Below are 24,678 nucleotides of genomic sequence, written 5' to 3'. Positions count from 1 at the left end.
TGTTTAACTTACTTTCCCCACCAAAAATTAGGCCCATCCAGATTCTTAAGGGCGATTCTATTAAATACAGCTTCCAAGTCTATGTAACAGTCGTCATCCGTCTTTAGCAACAGATCAAAGCTGGTTGTTTCCACAGTCCTGTTGGCGAAAGGGGGGATATGAAAGTCAGGGCGTCCATACGAGGAAACAGAGCAACACCAATGTGGTGACACTGCTAACATCTTAATGAAAACTGGCCCTGTACTGTCTGTATGCTTGGCCAGCTTTTATCCATCCAGTATCGGGAGCATCTGCTCTAGAGCATCGCCGCTGCCAGCTACAATCCTCACTTCATATTAACAAAGGGGTATAACAGAGAGGTGCCACGCCAATTTTAAAAGGTATAAAGGAAGAAGAAAGAATACAATGAAAAAAAGATCTGGCTTAAGTAGAATATATAATCAAACAAACGCTTCTCAGGCCTTGCCCAGGTCAGGCCAGCATACCTATTAATAAGCATCTGAACCTTGCCCCTTGTGTTCTTAATGAGAGGGCCACGCAGACGAGGGGATAGATGCCATACCTGGCCTCTCACACAGAACGCCGTCGTACAACAGAATGTGTTCCATGCTGCTACTGACAGTACACTCAGGTATTTTACAGTGTTTAAAAAGCTGAGTTATAACACTGAAGTACATTTTCCCTTGGAAACGATTTCCAGTAATTCAGCTATTACAAATGACCTTCTGGAAGGCACAAGAGGGTGATTTCATTTACCTAGACATTAAAAAAATATATAATGGCAACTAGAAAAAACATTGACTCTTTGATGTCACACTGCCAATCCCTGTACCTCTTTTACCCAGAGTCTTGCGAGGGAACCAGTCAGAAGACAGAAATTTGAATTAAAGAAATCTGGAGAAAGTTTCATTAGGCCACAGAATGGTGAATTTAACAATGGGTCCACAACAAAAAGCATAACCCTACGTTTCTAAAGTTCATTTCTAGTTAATAGCATAGGCCACACATAATATTTGCTAATTAGAAATAAACTTTGGTGATAAAGGACACTGAGGTCACTGATGGATCACCTGAATAAAGATGAATGAAAAATAAAGATGTCATTTACGATGTGGAGGGTAGATGGGGGGATGGGCTACTAGGAAGCGGGTCCGGACGTACAGCCTGTCAGAAGGTCACCGCAGCGTTCCAGGTGCACATGATGGCCCAGAACAGACAGTGGCAGAGAGACTACGGAGAGAGGCCAAGATCACAGGGATACGCAAGTAGTAGAAGAGACAAAACTTAAACTGGAGGTAGTAATTAGACCAAATTGAACTTCCACAACTGGGAGTCAGCTCCCTATAGAAAGCCCTAGAACTCAGCAGTCCTGATCTCCCACTGCCTGGACCCCCATTCCCACTCCACCTCTTTACAGCCTCGCCCTTGCCTTGGCCAACCCGTAACAGGAATCCCATTGGGGACCTTGAGCTAAAAGAAGGCTCTTTCTCTTACTACAGCTGTCAAACTTAATCCTGGTATTCTAGGCATACCCACATTTCCAGCTCACATTTATATCTGACCTCTACCCACAAGATGACTCCAGAATTACACTGACTTGCCCCAGCTATGAAACTACCACCCATAAATTCAACTGTCTACCCCTCAGGACCAGGGAACTATATCCATAAAGGACTTGATGATTTCCCATTCTGCTCAGGGCAAAACAGAGAAGAAAAGAAAGGACAGACTCTGGGGCTCACCAAGCAACAAGTTCCCTGATAAAGTTTTAAAAAAGAAAAAGACAAAGACGTGAATATACTTTATGGGTTTGGTCTAGACAGAAAAAGAGAGAGAGAAGGTTTCAGTTCTACAGTCAGGGTAGACAGTATCAGGGGGCTCACAGCAAGTTATGGGACCCTAGAGTAACTTAATAATATTAACAACTACATGTATTCAATTAAGAAGAGTCACTGTTATAGCATATTATTATTGGTGGTGTTATTATAATAAAAGTAGGAGTTACAACCAAGATCCAAGAAGTACTGGAGGGTCTGGGAAGTTAACAATACGGTAGACTATAAGGGTTGCTGAATTTCGTCTTATTAAAGCTTCTGGAATTAGGGCAGATAGCTCTTAAATGGGTTGGAGGAGAGAACGGAAATATAATGTGGATGTTCAGCTGAATGGAATTCAGATCAGGAACCTGGGTGTAAATGGGGGATATAGGTGGGTGGGTATGAAAATGCCTGAAGATAGGCCATTTTCAAACTCACTGATTTTCACCTAATGTTGGCTCAAGACAACTATGCCAGTAGGAATGACTCAAAGTGAATCAACTTTTGCCTTGTTTGTTTTTGATACATTAATAGTGTTCACATTATGTATCAGCTCATCGAAATAGTAAAGCGGCAGCATTTTAGAAGATCAGTCCTCACAAAGAACCAGGATACAATAGATCACATCCCAGGTGCACAGTGCTCTTAGGTTTCTGTGTTTTTTAAAAAATCTCAGTGATTTGATGTTGATAAATTGTTTCTACATCAAAAGAAAAATAAAACAATACCTACCCAACATTTTTATAACCTACCATTTATAGAAGTTCAATAATTTTGCAGGAACGTTTCGGTAAGTGTCAACAACATCCACAAACACAATATCATCATAGAGGCTGCTTTCCTCCTCCAGTAAGGCATCCTCCTCGTGGAGATTACTTATATGATCAAGAAGTCTTCGAGGGCGAGAATGAAGATTTTTTAAGAGAGCATCACCTTCTAAGAAGGAAAAGAGAGCTGAAGGAAAAGGCTATTGCAAACTTAAGAGCCAGAACTTGTAACGTTATTGCATTAACCCTCCTCCCAAGGTAACCTAACAACACAGTTAGGAACTCTGAAGTAGGGAAATGTGAACGCCCACACATTGCTGGTGGGAGAATAAAGTGCTACACTCACTGTGGGGAGCAACTCAGCAATACCTAGTTAGGCTGAAGATGTGTGCACTGTTTGACTCGCCAAGTCCACTTGTAGATATATCCCCAGAGACACTATTTTACACACTCACAAGCGTATTTATGGCAGCATTGTGACAGTGAAAAAATGGAACCAGCCTAAATACCCACCAATAGGAGAATGGTTAAACTGTGGTATGTTCACATAATGGAATACAGCAGCTAAAAAAATTAACCTGCATAGCAGCACTATTTACAACAGCCAAGACGTGGAAACGACCTAAATGTCCATCAACAGATGAATGGATAAAGATGGGGGGGTGTATACACGTATACACACACACACACACAGGAATATTAGCCATAAAAAAGAATGAAATGCCATTTGCAGCAACATGGATGGAACTAGAGATTATCATATTAAGTAAATCAGAAAGAGACAAATATCATATGATATCACTTATATGTGGAATCTAAAATATGACACAAATGAACTCATCTACAGAACGGAAACAGGTTCACAGACACAGAACAAACAGACTTGTGGTTGCCAGGGCTGGCGGGGTGGGGAAGAGGGGATGGATTGAGAGTTTGGGATTAGCAGACGTGAACTATTATCTATAGGATGGATAAATAACAAGGTCCTACTGTAGCGCACAGGGAACTATATTCAGTATCCTGTGATGAACCATTATGGAAAGGAATGGGAAAAAGAATGTGTGTGTGTGTGTATATATATATATATATAACTGAATTGGTTTGCTGTACAGCAGAAAGTAACAACATTGTAAATCAACTATACTTCAGTAAAATAAATTTTAAAAAAATTAACCTGATCTTGGATGTTGAGAGGAATGGCACTAAAAAATAATGCTGAGAAAAAGTATCTTGCCAATTGATATATACAATGTGATACCACAGGTATAAATTATAAAATACTTTAATCAAAACTGTATGTTATTAAAAGTTGTATACACATGCATGTAGTAGAAAATAGAAAAATAAGAATGGGAAGGGTACACATGAGTTTCAGGACAGTGGTCTCCTGTCCAAGGGGAAGGGAGAGGAACGGGGTAGGAAGTACTGGGAGAGAAGAGGCTTCAACTGTATCTATAATGCCTTATTTCTCTGAAAACAAAGAAAGGAAGCAAATGTGACAAAATACAAACATCTGTTAATTCTGAGCAACAAGTACATGGGTGTTTCTTATAGCACTATTTTTGGTTTATGATATTTTATAATAAAACTTATGACCAATGTGCTTAAAAGACATTTTAATTACCACCTTACAAGCTAACGGATCGTTTGTCACATCTGTGCAGGACTGTCCTCAAATAAGGCAGCAATCCTATCACTAGCGCAGGATTTTCTCAGCTGTCTCAAATTAGAAAACTTCTGAAAACTAAACAAGTGAGTGGCTGAGGGGTCGGGGAGAGAAACCGAGACGTAATCCAGCCCTCCGCTCTGTGACTGCGAACAACAAGACTGGGCATGGGGGCTGAGGGCCTGTGTCTGATTTCTACCTCTGCCACTGTTGGTGAGGTAATGGACGAGTCACACGTTTCTGGGCCTCAGCATTCTCATCTGTAAAAGGAGGAGCTGGACTACGTCTGTGGTTCTCAGGATTGCTTACCGAAATACAGATTCCTAGGCCCCAAGCCTAAAAATCCAGCAGGTCTTGGGTAGAGCCCAGGAATCTGTATTTCTAACCTGTGACTTCCTGTAACTTTGATGCAGGTGGACCACAAACAACCCTTTGAAAAACACAGGCCTAAATAACCTCGGGTCCCTTTCAACTTTTACACTCTCCTCTAACGTCCTTTCACTTTAACGATAAGGATAAATATACACGATTTAACACTTGAACGAAAGTGAAAGTGTTATAAAAATTGCAGCAATAGGAATGGATGATAACAAGATACGAGCAGAAATACAGGCTTTTTCATTAACAAATTGTACGTGTTGGTTTATTCTGCATATATCTGAAAAACACGAGTATAAAGTAATAAAGTAATAGATCTGTGTGCGTGTTGGGTTTTTTTTGGCTGCGATGGGTCTTTGTTGCTGCACATGGACTTTCTCTAGTTGCGGCGAGCGGGGGCTACTCTTTGTTGCAGTGCGTGGGCTTCTCACTGTGGTGGCCTCTCTTGTTGCAGAGCACGGGCTCTAGGCGCATGGGCTTCAGTACCTGTGGTACGTGGGCTCAGTAGTTGTGGCTCATGGGCTGTAGAGCGCAGGCTCACTAGTTGTGGCGCACGGGCTTAGTTGCTCTGCAGCATGTGGGATCTTCCCGGACCAGGACTCGAACCCATGTCCCCTCTGCTGGCAGGCGAATTCTTAACCACTGCACCACCAGGGAAGTCCCTCTGTGTGTGTTTTAAATCTGATCGTCTGTCTAGGTGCCATTTACAAGAATCATGTGGTTTATGGCCTCTCAAACTTTGGAGGCATCAAACCCATCTAGGGAGCTTATTAAAATACAGGTATCTGAGCTCCAATCCTGAAGATTTTTAACTCTGTAGGCTTGAGGTAGGGCCCAGCCAGAGATGCTAATGCCCAACAAAATTTGAGAATTTGTGTACCATGTGACTCTTCTGAATAGCACGTAGATCCTCAGATTTTAAAAAACTGTAGTCAGATTTTCAGATATATCCAGTACAGGAGAAGAAAAATCTATTCATTTAATTCCTTTAGCCTAACACTTGAGTTATTTCTCTCTTGTTTGAAAGGAGTTTTCCTCACCCAGACCTTAATCCTTTAGCCTCAGTGAGAGAAAACTTAAGACAAACAGTTGTTTAGGGTACAGTAGTTGCTCCTCGTAGAACAGTTTAGTGCCAGTCTCAAGGGCCCCTCAAGTTTTTAAAGGCTCTTGATGGTACATACATGAGTTAACTGGCGAAAGAAAGGAAGTCGCTAGACATGAAGTCAGATGGTGTGTAACATCTGTACCCGGCCCCCCAGTGTGAGCTGTTTTACGAAACTGGCCTGACCTCCCGATCTGAGTCCTCCCCAGGGCTGAGCCATTAGCCCCTGTGAGCTGAGTCCATACCTTCCCTAGCAGAGTGGTCTCACAGTTTTATGAAAAATCTCTGGACTAAAATTAAGGATCCATAAATTTTAAATCTCTATTTTTAATGGCAGGTTTGTGGGTAAAACCTGTACCTATTCCAGCCTACCCTTAGGGGTGATGTTAGAAATACTTCTATGAGGAAATACTGTATAAATAAAGATGCTAGAAATTGAAAAAAGCCACAGCCCATCCACATCTTCAGACTACCTGTAGTGGCCTCAAACAGAGGGTCTGCCCCATCCTCAACCCTGCACTATTAAAATAGGGAGACCCCTGAAGACCTGCCTCTCAGAATACGGCCTCTGCTTTCCCCAAGTCACTGTGTGCCTTCAGGGAAGCTGTGTCCTAATTCTTTTATAGGAATCCATGATCTGCAGAGCTTTGAGAAGCCAGATGGTGCACTACTAGGCACCTTTGTTCCGTAGGTGGTGATCAGGACACGTGACCAAGAGCAACCGCATCAACAGTAGCTTTTCTTGGAGATCGCTGATCCAGGAATTCATTGATGTGGATGTTTTCAGGAGCGTCACTCAAGAAAACAAACAGCCACTTCTTTTTGGGGTGGTGGAGAGGGCTGCAGAGCTCTGAATACATTGAAAGCCATTGAATCAAATACTTTAAAAGGGTAAAGTATATGGTATGTGAATTATGTAGCAATAGAGCTACTATTTTTAATGACCAAAAAAAAAGAAAAGATTACCTTTGATGTCAAAAGTATGAAGATGAGGTAGGCGAGATTCAGTATGTTTTTCAACTTTTAACCAGTTGACTTACCCTGAATAGTATAAATAAAGCCACCTGCAACTCCCTCCACACCTTCCATGAATTCATGAGGCAAGGCACCCTCCCCAGCCTGAAAGAAACCAGAATGGAAGTGCTTGGTGTTTTATTACTAAGAACACATTTCTTATATTTGAAAACTGATTTGGCACAATTCATAATGTGACGCCACAGCACATAAATCCATCTAAGATGCTGATGCACTAGACTTACGCTGTCAGGATGACATCAGCATTCTAGTTTTGTCGTCTAGTCCAAGATCAGGTACACACAGTAATCTACGGATTAGTGTTGAGAATTCCAGCCTACACAGAATCACGTATTCTTGAACTTGCTACCAACACTATTACCAAGACCAATTTTCTTTTACATCCGAACTCCACCACTTAAAAAAAAATTATAACCACCTCTGATTTCGTGGAGATTGAAAATGCCCATGAGTTCAAATACACCCAAGCACATTTCAAAGTGACAGCTACCACGCAGAGACAAGCCCTCTAAGCACACAGTTCAGCCCGAACCGTACTGATGACTGATGCTGAAGGTGCCCACTGCACCAACAGCCAACAACAGCCCCCTCTACCGCTAAGGTGTGGGGCATCTTTGGTTATTACGAGATTTACCTCTTTTACCTCACAGGTTACCCCAGGCCCTTACTCAAAGTGAGGGGCCTCACCTCTATGTGTTCCACCCCAACTTAACACCCTACCAGCGATCCAGCTGCTGTGGGCTGGATGGGATTGTCACAGCCACGCCTCAGCATGTTTACAGCGTTTCTTCTTGACGGGTGGTCAAGAGGGCTTACTGCCTGGGTAGTCCTCTTTGAACAGATCCTTCTAGCAGAGCTGTCCCTGTACAAAGCAATGTTTTAATAAAGCCAGTAGAGAGACAGTGTTCTGCAGTGGTTGTGGGAAAACTGCCATTCAATTCAGAATATGGTTTGTAGCTGAATGTGGAGGAAATCTCTAAAGGTGAGCGCTACAGATTCCAACCTTGTACGTCTACAGAAGATTGCACACTCTTTTTTTAATTGTACAATCTATACTGTTTTGGCTTGTTTACTTAACAGTACTTTATGTTTATTAACTTCTGTCTGAAAGGTCACAGCTTGGCTTTTATTTTGTCTTTAAACTTTTTCCGACATGATTACTTGCTGGCAAGGCAGCGAGACTTAGGAAAACTTCCAGCTCTACATGGGTTTCTTAGAATAGGCTACTAAGTTATCTTTTTTTTAGGTTAGCTGAGTGTTTAAGCCATCACTGCCCTCCGCAACCATATTCACTCCCAGAGCAGATCACTTGAGTCTTTACATTTAAATCTAGCCCTCAATTCAGAAGTAAACTGATTTCCTTTTGTGCAACCAACTGAGCAGTATAGAATTCTGGCATGTTTTGGATATTTTTAAGTTTCATACACAGAAAAGGAGGCAAGATATTAAAGGCACTTGCTTTGAAAATAAGGAAAGAAAAAAAACTATAAATCCGTAAAACACTGTGTCTTAAATAAAGGACTTTTCATAACCAAGAATGAAATCTGATACATGGCCTACAAGGCTAAGGTTGTAATTACACATGAATTTGTGGGGTCTGTCTGTCTAGTGTCTTTTCCCTTCACTGGACTATAAATTCCACTGTGGGCCAGTAATGGGCCTGTTTTGCCCATGACTGTGCCTGGCTCACAGTGTGCAGTAGATGTTTTCTGAACGTGTAATAACAAACCACATGATTTTCATTTCAAATTCAGGTATTAATTTATGTGAATTAGGTTAATATTTAATGGAATGTACTAAGCTTGTGACCTTAAATGCCAGGTGCTTTCCTAATTAGATTAGAGCATCAAGGAGAACAATTCTGTCTGACATCAGCACATATACCACTTGTTTACTTAAAGTTCACCATTTTAAGTTTGCCTACACCTTCTTTTTCATCCTACACTTTGAGAAATTTATTGTCAAACTGTTTCAAATTTTAAAAAAATTTGGCAAATGAAAACAAAGTCACAAATCCCAACATAAACGAAAGTGAATACTCAACCTTACTTTCTAATACTTTTATCTAGAGTATTGTAACTGACATCATACTATCAAGGTGAGCTAGTGAATATTCTGAATACTATAGAGTAAGTGAACTTAAAAGAACATTAACAAAAACTATGAAGAAATAAAACATCGCACTCTGTACAATGCACTAGACTTAAGGCAAAACTATATATTTACTAAGGTTGAAGTTACAAAATCATACAACATTTGAGTTTTTCATCTTTACTATGTGGTGCCTCAACATTTTCTAGTGTATATGTTCTAAAATACATAAGATTCATTGTTCCATATGAGTTGATGTAAAAATAAACTTAAAAACACTTTTACATATTAAAAAATGCTAAGGTGTGCTAAACAACCTTTAAAAATGAATGACTTACTGTGATGACTCTGAGAACTCCTCCCCCATCATTGACTGTCACTTTGTGGAGATTCCTTGACACAAGGCCTTGGAGGTCTTGGCTCTCCCACACGATTGTACCTTCAAAGCTCTTTTGTGGAAAGATGAACAGTGAGTCGGTTTCTTTATTGCTGTCATTTAGATTTTAAGTAAGTTTCTAGAGAAGAGTTTATTTTTTCTAAGACACATTGGTTAAAACTTTTACTGCGCGCTAAGACGCCAATGCTAACATTTTGGTGTATATCTTAGAGAACGTCTAAAACAATAGTTACAAAGACCTTATAGACAGTTTTACATGCTGCTGTCATTTCCCATTGCATCAAAGGCATTTCCTTATGCGACTGCCGCTGTTACAACTGCTCTTTTTCAAGTACTTGTAGCCATACTGCTGAGTGAATGCATCCTGATTCACTCAGACATCTCCCTACTGTTGGACATCTGGATACTACCAAATAGCTACTAAAATAATGTGAGGCGTGTTTTGGTGTAAATGTTTATTTTTCCCCAATACTTTGTTTTTTATTTAAAATAAATTCCGAGAGGTGAAATTACTGGGACAGGAATAGAGATACTTTGGATTTTGGTACCCACTGCCAAACTGCTTTTCAAAAACAAATTCTACCTGTAGGGTCATTAGCAATTTATAAGAATACCAGTTGCATTGTCCTCTTCCCAGTATGGGATATTAGTAAAAGAAGTTAAGCTAATTTAGTAGATTTAAAGAAACGGTTCCTCATTTAATTGGTGTTTCTTTTGATTTCTAATGATGTTTATGAATTGTAGTCTCTTCTGGGAATTGCCTTGTCATGCTTCTTTGCCATTTAGCTACTGAGTTATATTTTTCTTATTAATCTGTGTAAGCTTTAATAAATTAATACTGTATATTTTATATACTAAGAATGTTCTTTCAGAATTATTTTATTTATTTTTAAACATCTTTATTGGAGTATAATTGCTTTACAATGGTGTGTTAGTTTCTGCTTTATAACAAAGTGAATTAGCTATACATATATATATGTATCACCCTATCTCCTCCCTCTTGCGTCTCCCTCCCACCCTCCCTATCCCACCCTCTAGGTGGACACAAAGCACCGAGCTGATCTCCCTGTGCTATGCGGCTGCTTCCCACGAGCTATTTATTTTACATTTGTTAGTATATATAAGTCCATGCCACTCTCTCACTTCGTCCCAGCTTACCCTTCCCCCTCCCTGTGTCCTCAAGTCCATTCTCTACGTCTGCATCTTTATTCCTGTCCTGCCCCTAGGTCCTTCAGAACTTTTTTTTTTTTAGATTCTATATATATATATATAGTCAGCATACAGTATTTGTTTTTCTCTTTCTGACTTACTTCACTCTGTATGACAGATTCTAGGTCCATCCACCTCACTAAAAATAACTCAATTTTGTTTCTTTTTATGGCTGAGTAATATTCCATTATATATATGTGCCACATCTTCTTTATCCATTCACAAATAAATGGAAAGATATTCCATGATCATAGATTGGAAGAATTAAAACTTGTTAAAATGTCCATATTACACAAAGCAATCTACAGATTCAGTGCAATCCCTATCAAAATACCAATGGCATTTCTTACAGAAATAGAACAAACAATCCTAAAATTTGTATAGAATCAAAGATCCCAAATAGCCAAAGCAACCTAGAGAGAGAAGAACAAAGTAGGAAGCATCATGCTTCCTGATTTCAAACTATATTACAAAGCTACAGTAATCAAAACAATATGGTGTTGGCAAAAAAACATACACATAGATCAGTGGAACAGAATAGAGCCCCGACATAAACCCACGCATATGTGGTCAATTAATTCACAACAAAGGGGCCAAGAATATACAACAGGGAAAGGACAGTCTCTTCCACAAATGGTGTTGGGAAAACTGGACAGCCACGTGCTTAACATGAACGAAACTGGACCACTAACTTATGCCATACACAAAAATCAACTCAAATGTGTTAAAAAAACTTGAACATAAGACCTGACACCAGGAAACTCCTGTAAGAAAACATAAGCAGTAAGCTACTTGACATCCGTCTCGGGGTATGATTTTTTGGATTTGATACCAAAAGCAAAGGCAACAAAAATAAACAAGTAGTACTATAGCAAACTAAAAAGCTCTGCACAGCAGGGGAAACTATCAACAAAAGGAAAAGGCAACCTACTGAAAGGGAGAAAATATTTGCAAAATCATGTATCTGATAAAGAGTTAATATCCAAAATATATAAAGAACTCAAACAACTCAATAACAAAAAGCCAAAGAAGCCAGTTTTAAAAAATGGGCAGAGTATCTGAATAGACATTTCCCTAAAGAAGACATACGGGTGGTGAACAGGTACATGCAAAGATGCTCAACATCACTAATCATAAGGGAAATGCAAATCAAAACCACAATGAGATATCGCCTCATATATGTTAGAACAGCTAGTACTGAAAAAAAGAAATAACAAGTGTTGGCAAGGATGTGTAGAAAACGGAACCCTTGTGCACTGTTGATGAGAATGTAAACTGAGGCAGCCACTACAGAGAAACGTTTGGAGGTTCCTCAAAAAATTAAAAATAGAACTAGCATATGATCCAGCAATTCCACTTCTGGGTACTCATCCAAAGGAAATGAAAACACTAACTCGAAAAGATATATGCACCCCCATGCTCCCTGCAGCATTATTTACAATAGCCAAGACATGTAAGCAACCTAAGTGTTCGTCAGTGAATGAATGGATAAAGAAAATATGGTATCTATATACAATGGAATATTACTAGCCATTAAAAAGAATGAAATCTTGCCATTTGTGACAACACGAATGAACCCCAAGGGCATTACACTAAGTGAAATAAGTCAGACAGAAAAAGACAAATACCATAAGGATCTCACTTATCTAAAATAAACAAAAAGAACTGAATTCATAGATACAGAGAACAGATGGGTGGTTGCTAGAGGTGGGTGGTGGGAGGTGGCTAAAACGAGTGAAGGTGATCGAAAGGTGCAAACTTCTGCTTACAAAAAAATAAGTCTTGGGGATGTAATGTACAGCCTGGTGACTATAGTTAATAATACTGTATTGTATATTTGAAAGTTGCTAAGAGTAGATTTTTCTTTTTTAATAAATTTATTTATTTATATATATATTTTTGGCTGCATTGGGTCTTCATTGCTGCACGTGGGCTTTCTCTAGTTGTGGCGAGCTGGGGCTACTCTTTGCGGTGCACAGGCTTCTCATTGCAGTGGCTTCTCTTGTTGCGGAGCATGGGCTCTAGGCGCGCGCACCTCAGTAGTTGTGGCACGTGGGCTTCAGTAGTTGTGGCATGTAGGATCAGTAGTTGTGGCTCGCGGGCTCAGCTGCTCCGCGGCATGTGGGATCTTCCCGGACCAGGGCTCGAACCCATGTCCCTGCACTGGCAGGCGGATTCTTAACCACTGCGCCATCAGGGAAGCCCCAAAGAGAGATCTTAAAAAGTTCTCATCATAAGAAAAATTTGTAACTATGTCTGGTGATGGGTATTAACTAGACTTGTGTTGATCATTTTGCAACAAATACATATACTGAATCATTTTATTGTATACCTGAAGCTAATATAATGTTGTATGTCAATTATATCTCAAATAAATAAATAAATAAATTTAAAGAAACTGCCCTCTGAGTTGAACTAATTAAATTCTTCAAGTAAAAGAAACAATGTTTCCAATAACTGGGAAGAGCTCTAAGGTTGAAGCTTAATTAGTAAAAATCAATACCTTAAAACACTATAGGAAAGCTGGTCTAAGAGAGAATTTTGGCAACAAGTAGCAATGTCTAAGGGGAGATAGAATAATTGGAAGATATAAAGCACTCTGGTCACATCCTACCTGAATGAGGCAGCTCTCAAAAACACCCACCACCTCCCATTGCTGTAATCAAATTCAATGCCCGAACCAAGTACGGTTCAGATTGTTTTTTAGGTGCCTTGTCATATCAGGAAGGAGGTTCCTAGCTGCTGGCCACAAGAATTCAAACCACTCTAATGAGCTAACACCCATCAAACATGAATCAATAGACATTCTGGTTTATACACTCCACAAGGTCAGCATTAGGACCCAAAAGCTAAGTCCTAGACCCTCGACTGTGTGAGGCTGCTTTGGGTTAATCATGTGTCTTTCTCCTGGCAACAACGACCTCTTCCCCTTGGGATACTTTACTTTCTTCTAAAACTTTAATAGTGACAAAGTTTGGAAGGACTGGTACCAAATAAGTTTCAGAGAAAGAAATGATAGGACGTAGTGAGTGCTTGGATATGAGAATTGAGGATTAAAGCCCACGATTCTGGTTTGGGTGCCTGAGAAAAAGGAGATACTATGACCCAAGACTGAAAATACCAGAGGAGACGAGAATGGGTGGGCTGGAGATGCTATCACCATAGAACGCCCAGGGGACATCCCAAGTGGAGGAGTTCAGTAGGTGGCTGAAGTGTGTATGGAGTTCATAAGAAATCTGGGCTGCAGTAAACAGGTGGTAATAGATGAAACTGTCTAGGAAGAATGAGTAAAATAAACAGAAGGCTGGGTATCAGATCCTAATGATTAACGTTTAAGGGGAAAACGAAAGAGGAGATAATGAAGTTATGTACTGGGAAGAAGGACTGGGCCAGATTAAGCTGAACCAGAAGAATGCATATCATATAAGCTAAGAGAAAACCGCAGTCAACTAGGGTAAGGACTCCAGGTAAGTGTCCCCTGGAGGTGGCAGTTAGGTCACTGGGAATCTTTGCAATTACAGTTCCAAACGAACCATACCAAAGTAAAAGCTATAGTGACCTCAGAAAAGCTTCACCTTGAAACTACAAATCTGGCAAATATGATGACAAATCAAGTAATTCTCTGTCCAGTCCAGTCAACTGACCCTTGGCACCTGTACTCTGCCCGGCACCCAACTCCATTTTGTTTGACTGGGTTGTGATATAACATCAACAATGTTGACTAAACTGAGTAATTACCAGAAAAACTCATTGGCCCAAAAAGTGATCCTGCTTTTTTATTCACTCAACTGATAACCAGCTGTTTTTGTTATGAGAGGAGGGAGGGGTTCTACCTTCTCCACCTCCCCTGTAGCTGCTCCCATGGCACAGTTAAATTTCTATTCCCCACTTCTCTCCCATGCCTACTTTCTACTCTCATACAGAGTAATCACAAAGCCAGGAATCTCTGCAGATGCGAAACAGCTTCTTTATGGCAACTCCCTGCTAAAATCATAAAACCAAAGGAAAAGGTAGGAAAGAACAGCACGGTGTAGGCTGGAAAAATGAGCTCTCATCAGTCCTCTCACCCATAACGTAAGTGAGCTATGTGCAACCTGTGCTGTCCACTCTTCTGTGTCCTATTTCTAACTCGTCATCCAAACCAACAGAGTAGCTTAAACATACACAGTACTTTTGTACCTGTAGCGGTTAACGATTTCTTGTGGATTGGAGAAATGACTACCTCTAAAGAATTTCAACTTTCATAAAAAATAAGTATATAAGTACCCATGATACTAACAATACTGTCTCTAGTGACTCGTGTTGAATGAAAATAGTCTTTTTATTGAAATTAGTTTCAGGTTTCAGGTGCACTAAGAGAAATATGAAATTAGAGAAATAAATATTTTAAAAGAAACACACAGCAGTCTCCATTTAAATTTGTGACCCCCAGTGAGATTTATGCTTTAGTGAGTCACACGACGAAAACAGTGCAAGAGCCCTGCTTAGCTGACAAGCCATACTGCTGACGTTACTCTAGCCGACTGTGAAGTGTGGAAGGAATAAGATGATGAACAAATCAACCACTTCTCCCTCGCAACTGGGATCAACGATCTGTTCTTCGGGCATACTCTGCTGATGGTAGGCAGGCAGGCAAACCCATCCATCACTATCATGTTTTCTGTGCAAATAAGCCCAATTAGGCTTGAGGCAGCAAAAATGAGTATCTATATAAAATTAAACAGGTTTTCAACAAAAATAGGATTTTGTGTAAAAGGAAAGAATATGTTATCTTTAAAAGTTTTTTTTCTTTTAATAAAAGCTAATATATATTTATTTCAGAACATTTAGAAAATAGATACACAGAGAGAAGAAAATAAAAATCATCCATAATCCCACTCCCCCAGGTGCGGACACTATTAAATAACTGCGTTTATAGAAGGAAAAAACGTTATTCAGATGTAATGAAAAACCAAAAGCTAGTTTAGCTTAAAGCATCAAGGGAAATAAAGATCACAAGGCTTTAGCCAGTAGAAGTCTTAATAACTGAAACGGCCACTACCTGACTTGGCTGAGTCCTTTCCGTCCTGAGTACCTACTGCCATATATACCATCCTGAACACTGGCAAGGAAGGCAGCTCCTTGCCCCAACCTAATTTTTATTCTGAAAAGCTTCAAACCTACAGAAGTTGAAATTACCACCCAAATCCCCTAGACTCACCAACTGTTAACATTTGGCAACATGTGCCTTTTTTTTTTAACTTTTTGGCCGCGCCGCACAACAGGCGGGATCTTAGATCCCTGACCAGGGATCAAACCTGCACCCCCTGCAGTGGAAGCGTGGCGCCTTAACCACTGGAGTGCCAGGGAAGTCCTGGCCACATGTGTTTTATCTCTGTCTCTAGACACACATTCTTTTCTGTTGTTCTTTGTTGTTCAATCACTTGAAAGTAAAATACATTTCACCTTGACTTCAGCATGTATTTCCTAAGGACACGGACATTCTAAGAGAAAGTAATGTGTTTTTGTGGACTCATCAAACACTGTAATTCTTTCTACAAGGCTGACCAAGATAATGGAGCAGGTGCCATAAGACTGTGATTAGCCTGAAGTTAGTATTACAGCTTATCTTCTTTCTCCTTGCCCCACACTGTGACTCCTTCCTCTTGGAGTTTCTCTACCTGCGCACTGCTGACATCTGGGGCCAGATAATTCTCTGCTGTGGGGACGTGTCCTGTATGATGTGGGATGTTCGAAACATCCCTGGCCTCTGCCCACAAGATGCCAGCGCTGCTCCACACGGGGTTGTCTCCAGACACTGCTAAGTGTCCCCTAGGGCCAAACGGCCCGGGGGAGAGACACCGCTTTTGAAGAACCACAAGTCCAGAGGAGGACCAGCAGTGAAGAAGCCAGCGCACATTTCTTTACCGAATGCTCACCATGTGGCGGCATGTTTTAAACATTCTCCATCTAGGAAATCATTTATGCCCTAGCGTAACCCTCTGAACTGGGGGCCTCTGACAAAGGAGGGAAGAGACGCAGTGAGGCGAAGGAGCTTGCTCCAGGTCACAGAGCCACCGAGTGGCAGCGAGGGACTCAACCTCACCCACAGGCGGCTGCTCAGGCACCTGCACCCGAACGTGATGCCCACGCTGCCTTCCAGGCGCGGCAGCCTTTCCTTTCCTATTCGTGCCAACCCGCGTGAGCGGTCTGTGAAAATCAACCCTCCAGCAGGCTCCAGACCTTTCTGGAGAGCACCTAACGCGGCGCTCGTGCTCCTGGTCCCCTCAGAGTCACACTCCTCTCCCCTGGGAATCACAGAGTCTGAGTGATGTTCTGCCCATGCTGGTTCTGAGTAGAAAGGCAGGACTCTCACCGATGACTCGCTTCAACCCTAAAGGAGCGGACCAATCAGTGCAGGAAATCTGCTTACAGCTGTGCCTGGGACACAGCAAGCTAAGCAGAATATCAGTGCTGGCTCTTCTATCCTCACTTGGACATAAGCTGCTTTAAGGGCAGGGATCTTTGTACTACGTCTCAAATAGCCCCCGTGCTTGGCATATACTAAGTTCTCAATAAATATTTTCTGAGTCAATGAGTAAACAAACCAAAGAGAAGCTTCCTTCAAAAACTGAGATCCAACACTTGGCCAATACTACTTAGTTGAGCCACTACTTTTAATTAAGAGATACCTTTGATGGTACATACTTCATTTAACAAGGAAGAAAGTTCATATATGAAATTTTAAAAGGTCATACATATAGGTAAATAGGCATTCTCATATAATGTTGATGATGATTCAAATTGATACAAACTGCTAAACTGTCCTCCAGAAAGAAATTAGCTGCCTCAAAAATGTGCAGAAATTTGAACCAACAATTCATCCTAAGAAAATAACCAGTTATGTACACAAAACAGAGTGTAAGGATGGTCACTACAGTCTTTTTTATAACACTGAGAAACTGGAAAATTTTTTCCAGTATGTTCTAGTTTTGCTTTTCTGTAAAATGCTTTTAAACAGAGGTACCCATAGGTGAAACAAAGGAGCTCCCTTTAACAGTCACAGAATTAACATGCAAAGTTTAACTACCTGTACTCAACTCCAAAGATACACAGCACCTTATAAAATGTGTGACTTTGCTGTTGCATAAATGTGAACAGCAACCCACACGCCTGGTGGTAGAAAGATGTTTCCTGGTTAGCCAGCAGGGCTGGTCAATCATCCAGCTTCCACATCTTAATTCAGCGTTCATGTCGCCGGGGGAACTTGTCAACTAGAGCTCATCTAAAGTGACCGCCAGAGATGACCGGGAAACTGACCCCTACACTGTGGTTCCAAAGCATGCTGTTCAGAAATGTACTCAGACAAGACTGCAATAGCCTGGAAAGGCTGAGGCTGACGGATGAACAATGTGTTCATGTCCAGCTGTGTAATACACAGTGTAATACAAACACATTTGGGCTTAACTCCAGGGCTGATGAGGGCACCTGGCAGCTGAGGTGGTCCCTACCTAAGAGTTATGTTTTCAAACATCTTCCACTACTTGGAGAAGTTTTATTCATCTTGGAAATGTGACAGATCTCTTTGCCATTATCCTGTTTGCACTTCCCTCCATCCCCCTATTCTTTAGATAAGCAAACTATTTGATTTACTCAAATGGTACCTGTGCCTGGTCTTTCTATCAACCACACCTATTACTATCCTTTGTCACTAGAGCACTCATGCAGTCCTCTACTCCACTAAATAAACCATGGTAACATGCAACGCTTTTCAAAGTGAGGTTTGGAACCTTTGGGGTACGATGTAGCTCTCTGGAGGGAGGAATGCAGAGTGCTACAGCTCAGTACATCCCCGCTGGTAGCCTCATCCACCACTCTGGAGAGCTGTCCTGGCAGGAGAATATGCAGTGTCTGCCTCTGGAAGCACATCCTCAGGCCGACAGCAGCCTGCACTGGGACCAGAGTCTCTTTACTACAGCCTGTACCTCTGGTAAGATGAACTGCTCCACAGGCTTGTACCACAGCTTGTTCACCTGCACCCCACAGCTCGGAGGACTGAAGCGAGCAATGAAGAGGGCCTCCTACAGATCGGGGGGAAAAAGACAAGAAGAAATACCCTATGTCAGACACGGCACATGCAGCAAGTTTTCAAGTTACATGTTGGTCAGCTAAATTCTCAGTGGCCCCGACCACAGTCACTAACATTGTTCTACTGCGGTTTAGGCATCATTCGGGTTTTCTAGTGCAATCATGGTTATTAAATAAAGCTACTGAAGATAATCATAGTGGTCATGAAGTTCTAAAACACTAAATATAATCCAGATAACCTTAAAAAAAAAAAGACACCTTGAAATGAGGAGCATTAGGGGAAGTGTAAGGTGTTAAATTAAGCCGACTTATTAGGCTTAGCCGCAAAGGGTTAAGAATAAACTGAAAGATCACAGATTTCTACATAGAACAAAGGTACTCAGGAATCCCCCTTCAAAAAGAACCTTTAGAAGAACAAACAAAAACAAAAAAGGGAACATAAAAGAGAACTGATCCTCATTATGTCTATTGTTTGCTTTGGGCCCTTACTTCTTGTTTTGGGCAAGAACACTTCCCTGTTCTCACACCTATTCTAGACACCGATTTGCCACAGGGGACGCTGCTGTTAAAGCCACCAAGACCATGCAGAAGTTCAGAATGAAGGGGGTTAATGAGTTAGCGTAGTTCTTCCATTAACATCAGCTCTTGGCAATGCTAGGGTAATACTTTTTTACATCGTGACTCCCTGTGAACCCATTATGATCCACCTGGGATTAGGCCTTCCTTGAGGACAAAGATTAACCTCTCCTTGGGTAAAAACATGGCAACTAAAAGTGAAATCAACATGACCAAAATACTGTACATCTGAACCAAACAACTTGAGTGACAACTCAAACATTATGAATAGTTTAAGAAAAGACTATATCTACTAAGAAAATTAAGTATCAAAAAACATTCAAGATTGATCCTAATTTCTAGATAAGGTTGACAGTGGAATTCAGAGTACTGCTATTCCAGTTACCTATTTGAGCTTCGATATCAATGAAACCTTTAACCACAATAATATATGAACTCCTATACTTGAGTAACATGACAAAGCTTTTCTCACTGGAATCATAATGGCTGGAATCATCACTAAGATGTGTTCCCTCTCTTATATTTATATTTACGTCATTAAGCACATTTACAAACTACATAAATTCTTTAGAGGACAAAGGACTAGGATAAACTGCAAACAAGAAATTTAACCTTTATTTGTGTGTTTATCGCTGACTGTAACATTGTACCCTGTTAGTAACAACCAACATTAACAATAATACAGGGGGACTTCCCTGTGGTCCAGTGGTTAAGAATCCAACTTGTAATGCAGGGGACGCTGGTTCAATCTCTGGACGGGGAACTAAGATCCCATATGCCACGGGGCAACTAAGCCCGTGTGGCGCAACTACTGAGCCCATGCGCCACAAGTAGACAGCCTGTGCACCACAACTACAGAGCCCATGTGCCCTGGAGCCTGTTCACAACTACAGAGCCCACACATCCTGGAGCCCGCACACTGCAACTACTGAGCCCACAGGCTCTGGAACCAGCATGCCACAACAAAGAGCCCGCATGCCGCAACTAAGACCCCGTGTGCCGCAACTAAGACCCGACACAGCCAAGAAATAAATAAATATAAAAACATTTTAAAAGACGCCTAAAAAAAATGAACAGAGTTCTGCTTCCAGTGATATCAAGACCAATTCTCCTATAGATAACAATTATGAACAGTAGACAAAACATTTAAAAAAAAAAAGAGCTGAAGGCACTGGGATGCACACAAAGCCGGCAGAAACTGGAGGAAAAGCAATACCAAGGAGATGAGAAAGACACTGGGTGTGCTTCCCCCACTTTTTGTTTTTTAATGGCTCTTTGTCTGAGGCATACCTCAGGGGGCACCTAAATTCTGAAATAAAAACTGCAGTCTTTCTGTTTGCAAAGCAGAAGGCAGGGTGGAGACAAACACATCAGCTAACAAGTGAGGAAGAAAACCCCAGAAAGGAAAGGGTCACAGACAGAATCCTCAGTTCTTCACATAAATTCTGTCCTAATCTGTGGCTGACTCACGAAGTACATACTCAAAACAGAATCCAAGCAGCCCATCTAAGTCCAAAAGAATAGACTAGAGATTTCAGCGGCTGCTCACTACAAGGAAGACAGCGTTTAGAGTCTGTGCCCAGCTAATTTAACTGACTGCTAAAAGAAACAAACAAAAAATCAATACTCCTCAAAGAATATAATAGGATCCAGAGATCCTATAATGAATTATTCGCAATATCTAGGATATAATCCAAACTTACTCGATGTAAGATAAAACAGGAAAATGTTACCATGTGCAAGAGAAACAATGATAATCAATGAAGACAGGCCAAGATGACTCCAATTTAGAATAGCAGACACAGGATTTTAAAACTCTTATTACAAGTAAGGTCAAGCCCACAGAGAAAATATGCTCAAAATGAATTTAGAAAAATAGTAAATTTTAGAGAAATATAAATTACAAAAGAGAATTAAATGGAAATTCTAGAACTAGAGAGTACAATATCTAAAAACAAAATTCACTGGCTAGGCTTAACAGATTTGATATGACAGAAGAGTCAATAAATTTGAATACTGATTAACAGAAATTATCAAATTTGAAAAGAGAGAAAAAACTGAAAAAAAGAAAGAACAGTTTTGTGATCTGCAGGACAGTACCAAAAGGTCTAACATACATGTGGCTGGAATCCCAGAATGAGTAGAGAGAAATGGGGCTGGGAAAAAATTTTTGAAGAAATAAGAGCTGAAAGTTTCCCAAATTTGGTAAAAGACATAAATTTATGGATTGAAAAACTTGGCAAACCTTGAGCAGAACAAAGAAAAACCACACCAAGGTACAACACAGCCAAACTGCTTAAAACCAAATACATATAAAGAGAAAAATCTTAAAATTAGCCAGGAAAAAAACAAAACCCATATTACATACATCATACACGGGAACAACATAAGGAAGGTTGACTTCTCACCAGAAAAAATGGAGGCCAGAAAACACTGGAATGACATCTTCAAAATATTGAAAAGAAAAAAAAGTCAACCCAGAATTTCAATAGTCAGAAAATATCCCACAAAAATAAAGGAGGGGAAGAATAAATGCAAATTAAAAACATTTTCAGAAAAATGAAAACTAAGCAAAATCATCACCAGTCAACCTGTACTACAAAAATTGGTAAAGGATTTGATTTGGGCCAAAGGAGACATTCAGGAGGAATGAAGAGCACCAGAAATGGTAAGTAAGTGGGCAAATATAAAAGGCTTTTTCCTCTAAATTACTTTAATACAGTTAGCTGTTTAAACCAAAAATTGTAACACTGTGTTGTGGGATTTATAGCACATATAGATATAAGGCATATGACAACTAGAGCAAAGACAGGGGATGGTAAATGGAATTATATAATGGCAAGGTTCTTATATTTTACATGAAGGGGTACAACGTTAACTTAAAGAAGACTGAAAAGTTCAGGATATATATTGTAATTCTTATGTCAACCAAGCTCCCACAAAGTAATAGTACAAAGAGCTGTAGCTAAAAGAACAACAGAAAAGTTAAAATGGAATTGTAAAAAATACTCTATTAACCCGAAAGCAGGCAGGAAACAGAGGAAAAGAGAAACAAATTAAAAAAAGTAGAACAGAAAACAAATAGCAAAATGAAAAACTGAAATCCAACCACTTTAATAAATGCATTAAATATAAATGGAATAACCCTCCATGTAAAAAGCAGAGACTCCCAGACTGGATAAAAAGGAAGACCCAACTACATGCCATGCACAAGAAATACAATTTCCAGCAATATATAAAGAATAATATGTTGTGATCAAGAGGAATAGGAAATTGATTTAACACTGCAAAGTTAATAAATGTAATTCATCACAGTAACAGAATAAAGGAGGAAAAACCCTGGAAACATTCCAGATGCCCATCAACAGAACACATAAACATCATATATTGTTGGAATACAACTTCGCAATTAAAAGAAGGAAAAGGAAAAATTCACTGATACAATGACATGGATGAGTTTCAAAACCATTATGTTGGGTGAAAGAAGCCTTACACAGGAGAGTGCTTAGTATATGATTCTATTTATACATAAAATCCTATAACAGGCAAAACTAGTCCATGTTAAAAAAAAAAAATAGAACAGTGGTTGCCTCTAGGTAATGGGGTTGGGTAATGGGAGTTTGGATTACACAGGTTTACACAGTTTAAACAACCGAATGCACCTTATACTCTAAATTTTTTTAAACCATAAACAAATATTAAAGTCTAGTTAATTATATGCACACTAAAATGTTTAGGGTTGAAGGGTACTGATGCCTGTAAGTTAATCTAAAATACATTTTAAAAAAAAGATAGATCAATGAATGACTGTAGACGTCATAAAGCAAATACAGCAAAATATTGTAGAATTTAGGTGGTGGATATACGGGTGCTCATTGTATAATTCTTTCAAGATTTCTGCAGTTTAAAACCCAGGGACAGATCTTTTCAAATACAATTCCTTGCTACACTCCTTCAGATACACTCTGTGAACAAATTAGGTTTTCTCAAATATCAGAAACAGTAACCCTAGCTGTTTTAAACTTTTATTCCCTCTACACCCTTATTACAAAAAAGATTTAAAGCAGCTGTTAGCCTGTATTATGGTGATAGACTTTTAGGGTTGGAAGAAAGAGGCAATAAGACTTGCTTATACCTGTAAGTCCCAAACTTTAAATATTCGTTATCAACTTTTGAAATTCCTTAGGATTTAGGGGATTTTAGGTTGGAAATTTCTAATCTGGTCCAACTCCTCCTTTCCTAGGTATAACACATTTATTCATTAGAATTCTCTCCTCAAACTAGCACTGTAATACATTACACTATAATGTGTCTAATCAGTAAGGGAAGAAAGGTGGAAGTCTCCCAACCTACTCATTGCCATGAGGAAAAGCTGATGATTTTGAAAGAGAAAAAGTGGGGAAAAGCATGTACGAAGCAGTGCATACCTCCTGTTCTGCTTGATAAAGCTTGACGGTGATGTTCCTCTGGAAACCCACATCACTGGCATCATAAAACACCCCGAGGCTGGTAATAACGATTGGATAGAGAACTCGGAAGCTCACGCTGACAACTCGGTCCTCAGAGAGCCCTGATGAAGTGTCTTCCAAAAGACTGAACGCCTCAATTTCCTGATTCAAAACTAAGGAATTAATGAGAAAAGGAGTTTTACATAATCAAACGAAAACAAACTTTTACTTTACTAATATGAAGTGGGCTTGATAGCAAAATCTAGATAATTATACATTATATAATTCTTTCACAAATGGCAATAAATTTTTAAAGTGCTTCAGAAATATGGCTGCTTCCAGGAAAAAAAAAAAACTCATTTTGAAATTTAAGAATGAAGTTTTCAACCACATCTAAGTAAAATATTTAAGAACTACTTTAATAAACTTTTTTTATACACGTGTGCGTCTGTATGTATAAACGCTACAGGGGAATATTAAATTTAAAGGCATCTATTAGGAAAGGTTGGATAAATGGGGATAATAAAAACAGTACTAATTGCAGTCATAAATAATGAGTAAATTTAGTCTTGCTCTGCAAATTCCAAAAATCCCACGTCTTGTTGAGCAATTTTTGTGATGTCGGGCAATTATCACAGTACGAAAGTAACTGAAATCACTTCAACTAACAAGACAAGCACATCAAACACAGTAAGCATTTCTGACCACCTACTATGTGCCACCTCCCATCATATTTAATCTTTACAACTACTCTATGTGGTTGTGACATTATCTCCAGTTTACAGATTAAGAAAATGAGGCCCAGAGATACATCTGATTAAGGTCACAGGAAGTGGCAGAGCCAGGAATCAAACCCAGATTTATTGACTTCTAATTCAGTGCTTTTTCTATCTCCCCAGAGCTGTCTAATCAAAGCCAAAAACAGTCCTTTTTGGAAAATTTTCTCAATTACCATAAATGAATCAGGATAGATTACATGAAGCAGCTAATATGGCTGAGAATATCAGTGTCACCTTGAGAAATAACATAAAAACTTATTTTAAAAGATTATTTTATCAAAGTTCTTTGTATTTTTTTAGAGCTGTGGTTTCCCAACTTTACAGATCACACAACCCAGTTAAAAAC

General features: G+C 39.8%; 1 protein-coding gene across 5 annotated transcripts in view; it reads right to left on the bottom strand.

Annotated features, from left to right (window-relative positions):
• Positions 1-24,678, bottom strand: part of B3GALNT2 (beta-1,3-N-acetylgalactosaminyltransferase 2) — a 65,137-nt gene that overhangs the window by 12,447 nt on the left and 28,012 nt on the right. For 3 of the 5 annotated variants that reach the window (XM_019941527.3, XM_019941524.3, XM_019941525.3), the window contains 6 exons: positions 23,533-23,726; positions 18,427-18,522; positions 9,195-9,305; positions 6,771-6,849; positions 2,570-2,753; positions 13-138 (listed from right to left, as the gene is read on the bottom strand). In XM_019941527.3, the coding sequence (XP_019797086.1) occupies positions 13-138; positions 2,570-2,753; positions 6,771-6,849; positions 9,195-9,305; positions 18,427-18,522; positions 23,533-23,726 (790 nt within the window). Of the gene's footprint in view, positions 1-12; positions 139-2,569; positions 2,754-6,408; positions 6,581-6,770; positions 6,850-9,194; positions 9,306-18,426; positions 18,523-23,532; positions 23,727-24,678 lie in introns of those variants that run through there. The other 2 variants (XM_073793647.1, XM_019941526.3) reach the window with 2 other exon arrangements.

The sequence above is a fragment of the Tursiops truncatus genome, chromosome 16 (assembly GCF_011762595.2).
Source record: "Tursiops truncatus isolate mTurTru1 chromosome 16, mTurTru1.mat.Y, whole genome shotgun sequence".
Classification (NCBI taxonomy): domain Eukaryota; kingdom Metazoa; phylum Chordata; class Mammalia; order Artiodactyla; family Delphinidae; genus Tursiops; species Tursiops truncatus.
The sequence above is the reverse complement of the archived record's forward strand: the minus strand, read 5'-3'. Positions and strand labels throughout refer to the sequence as shown.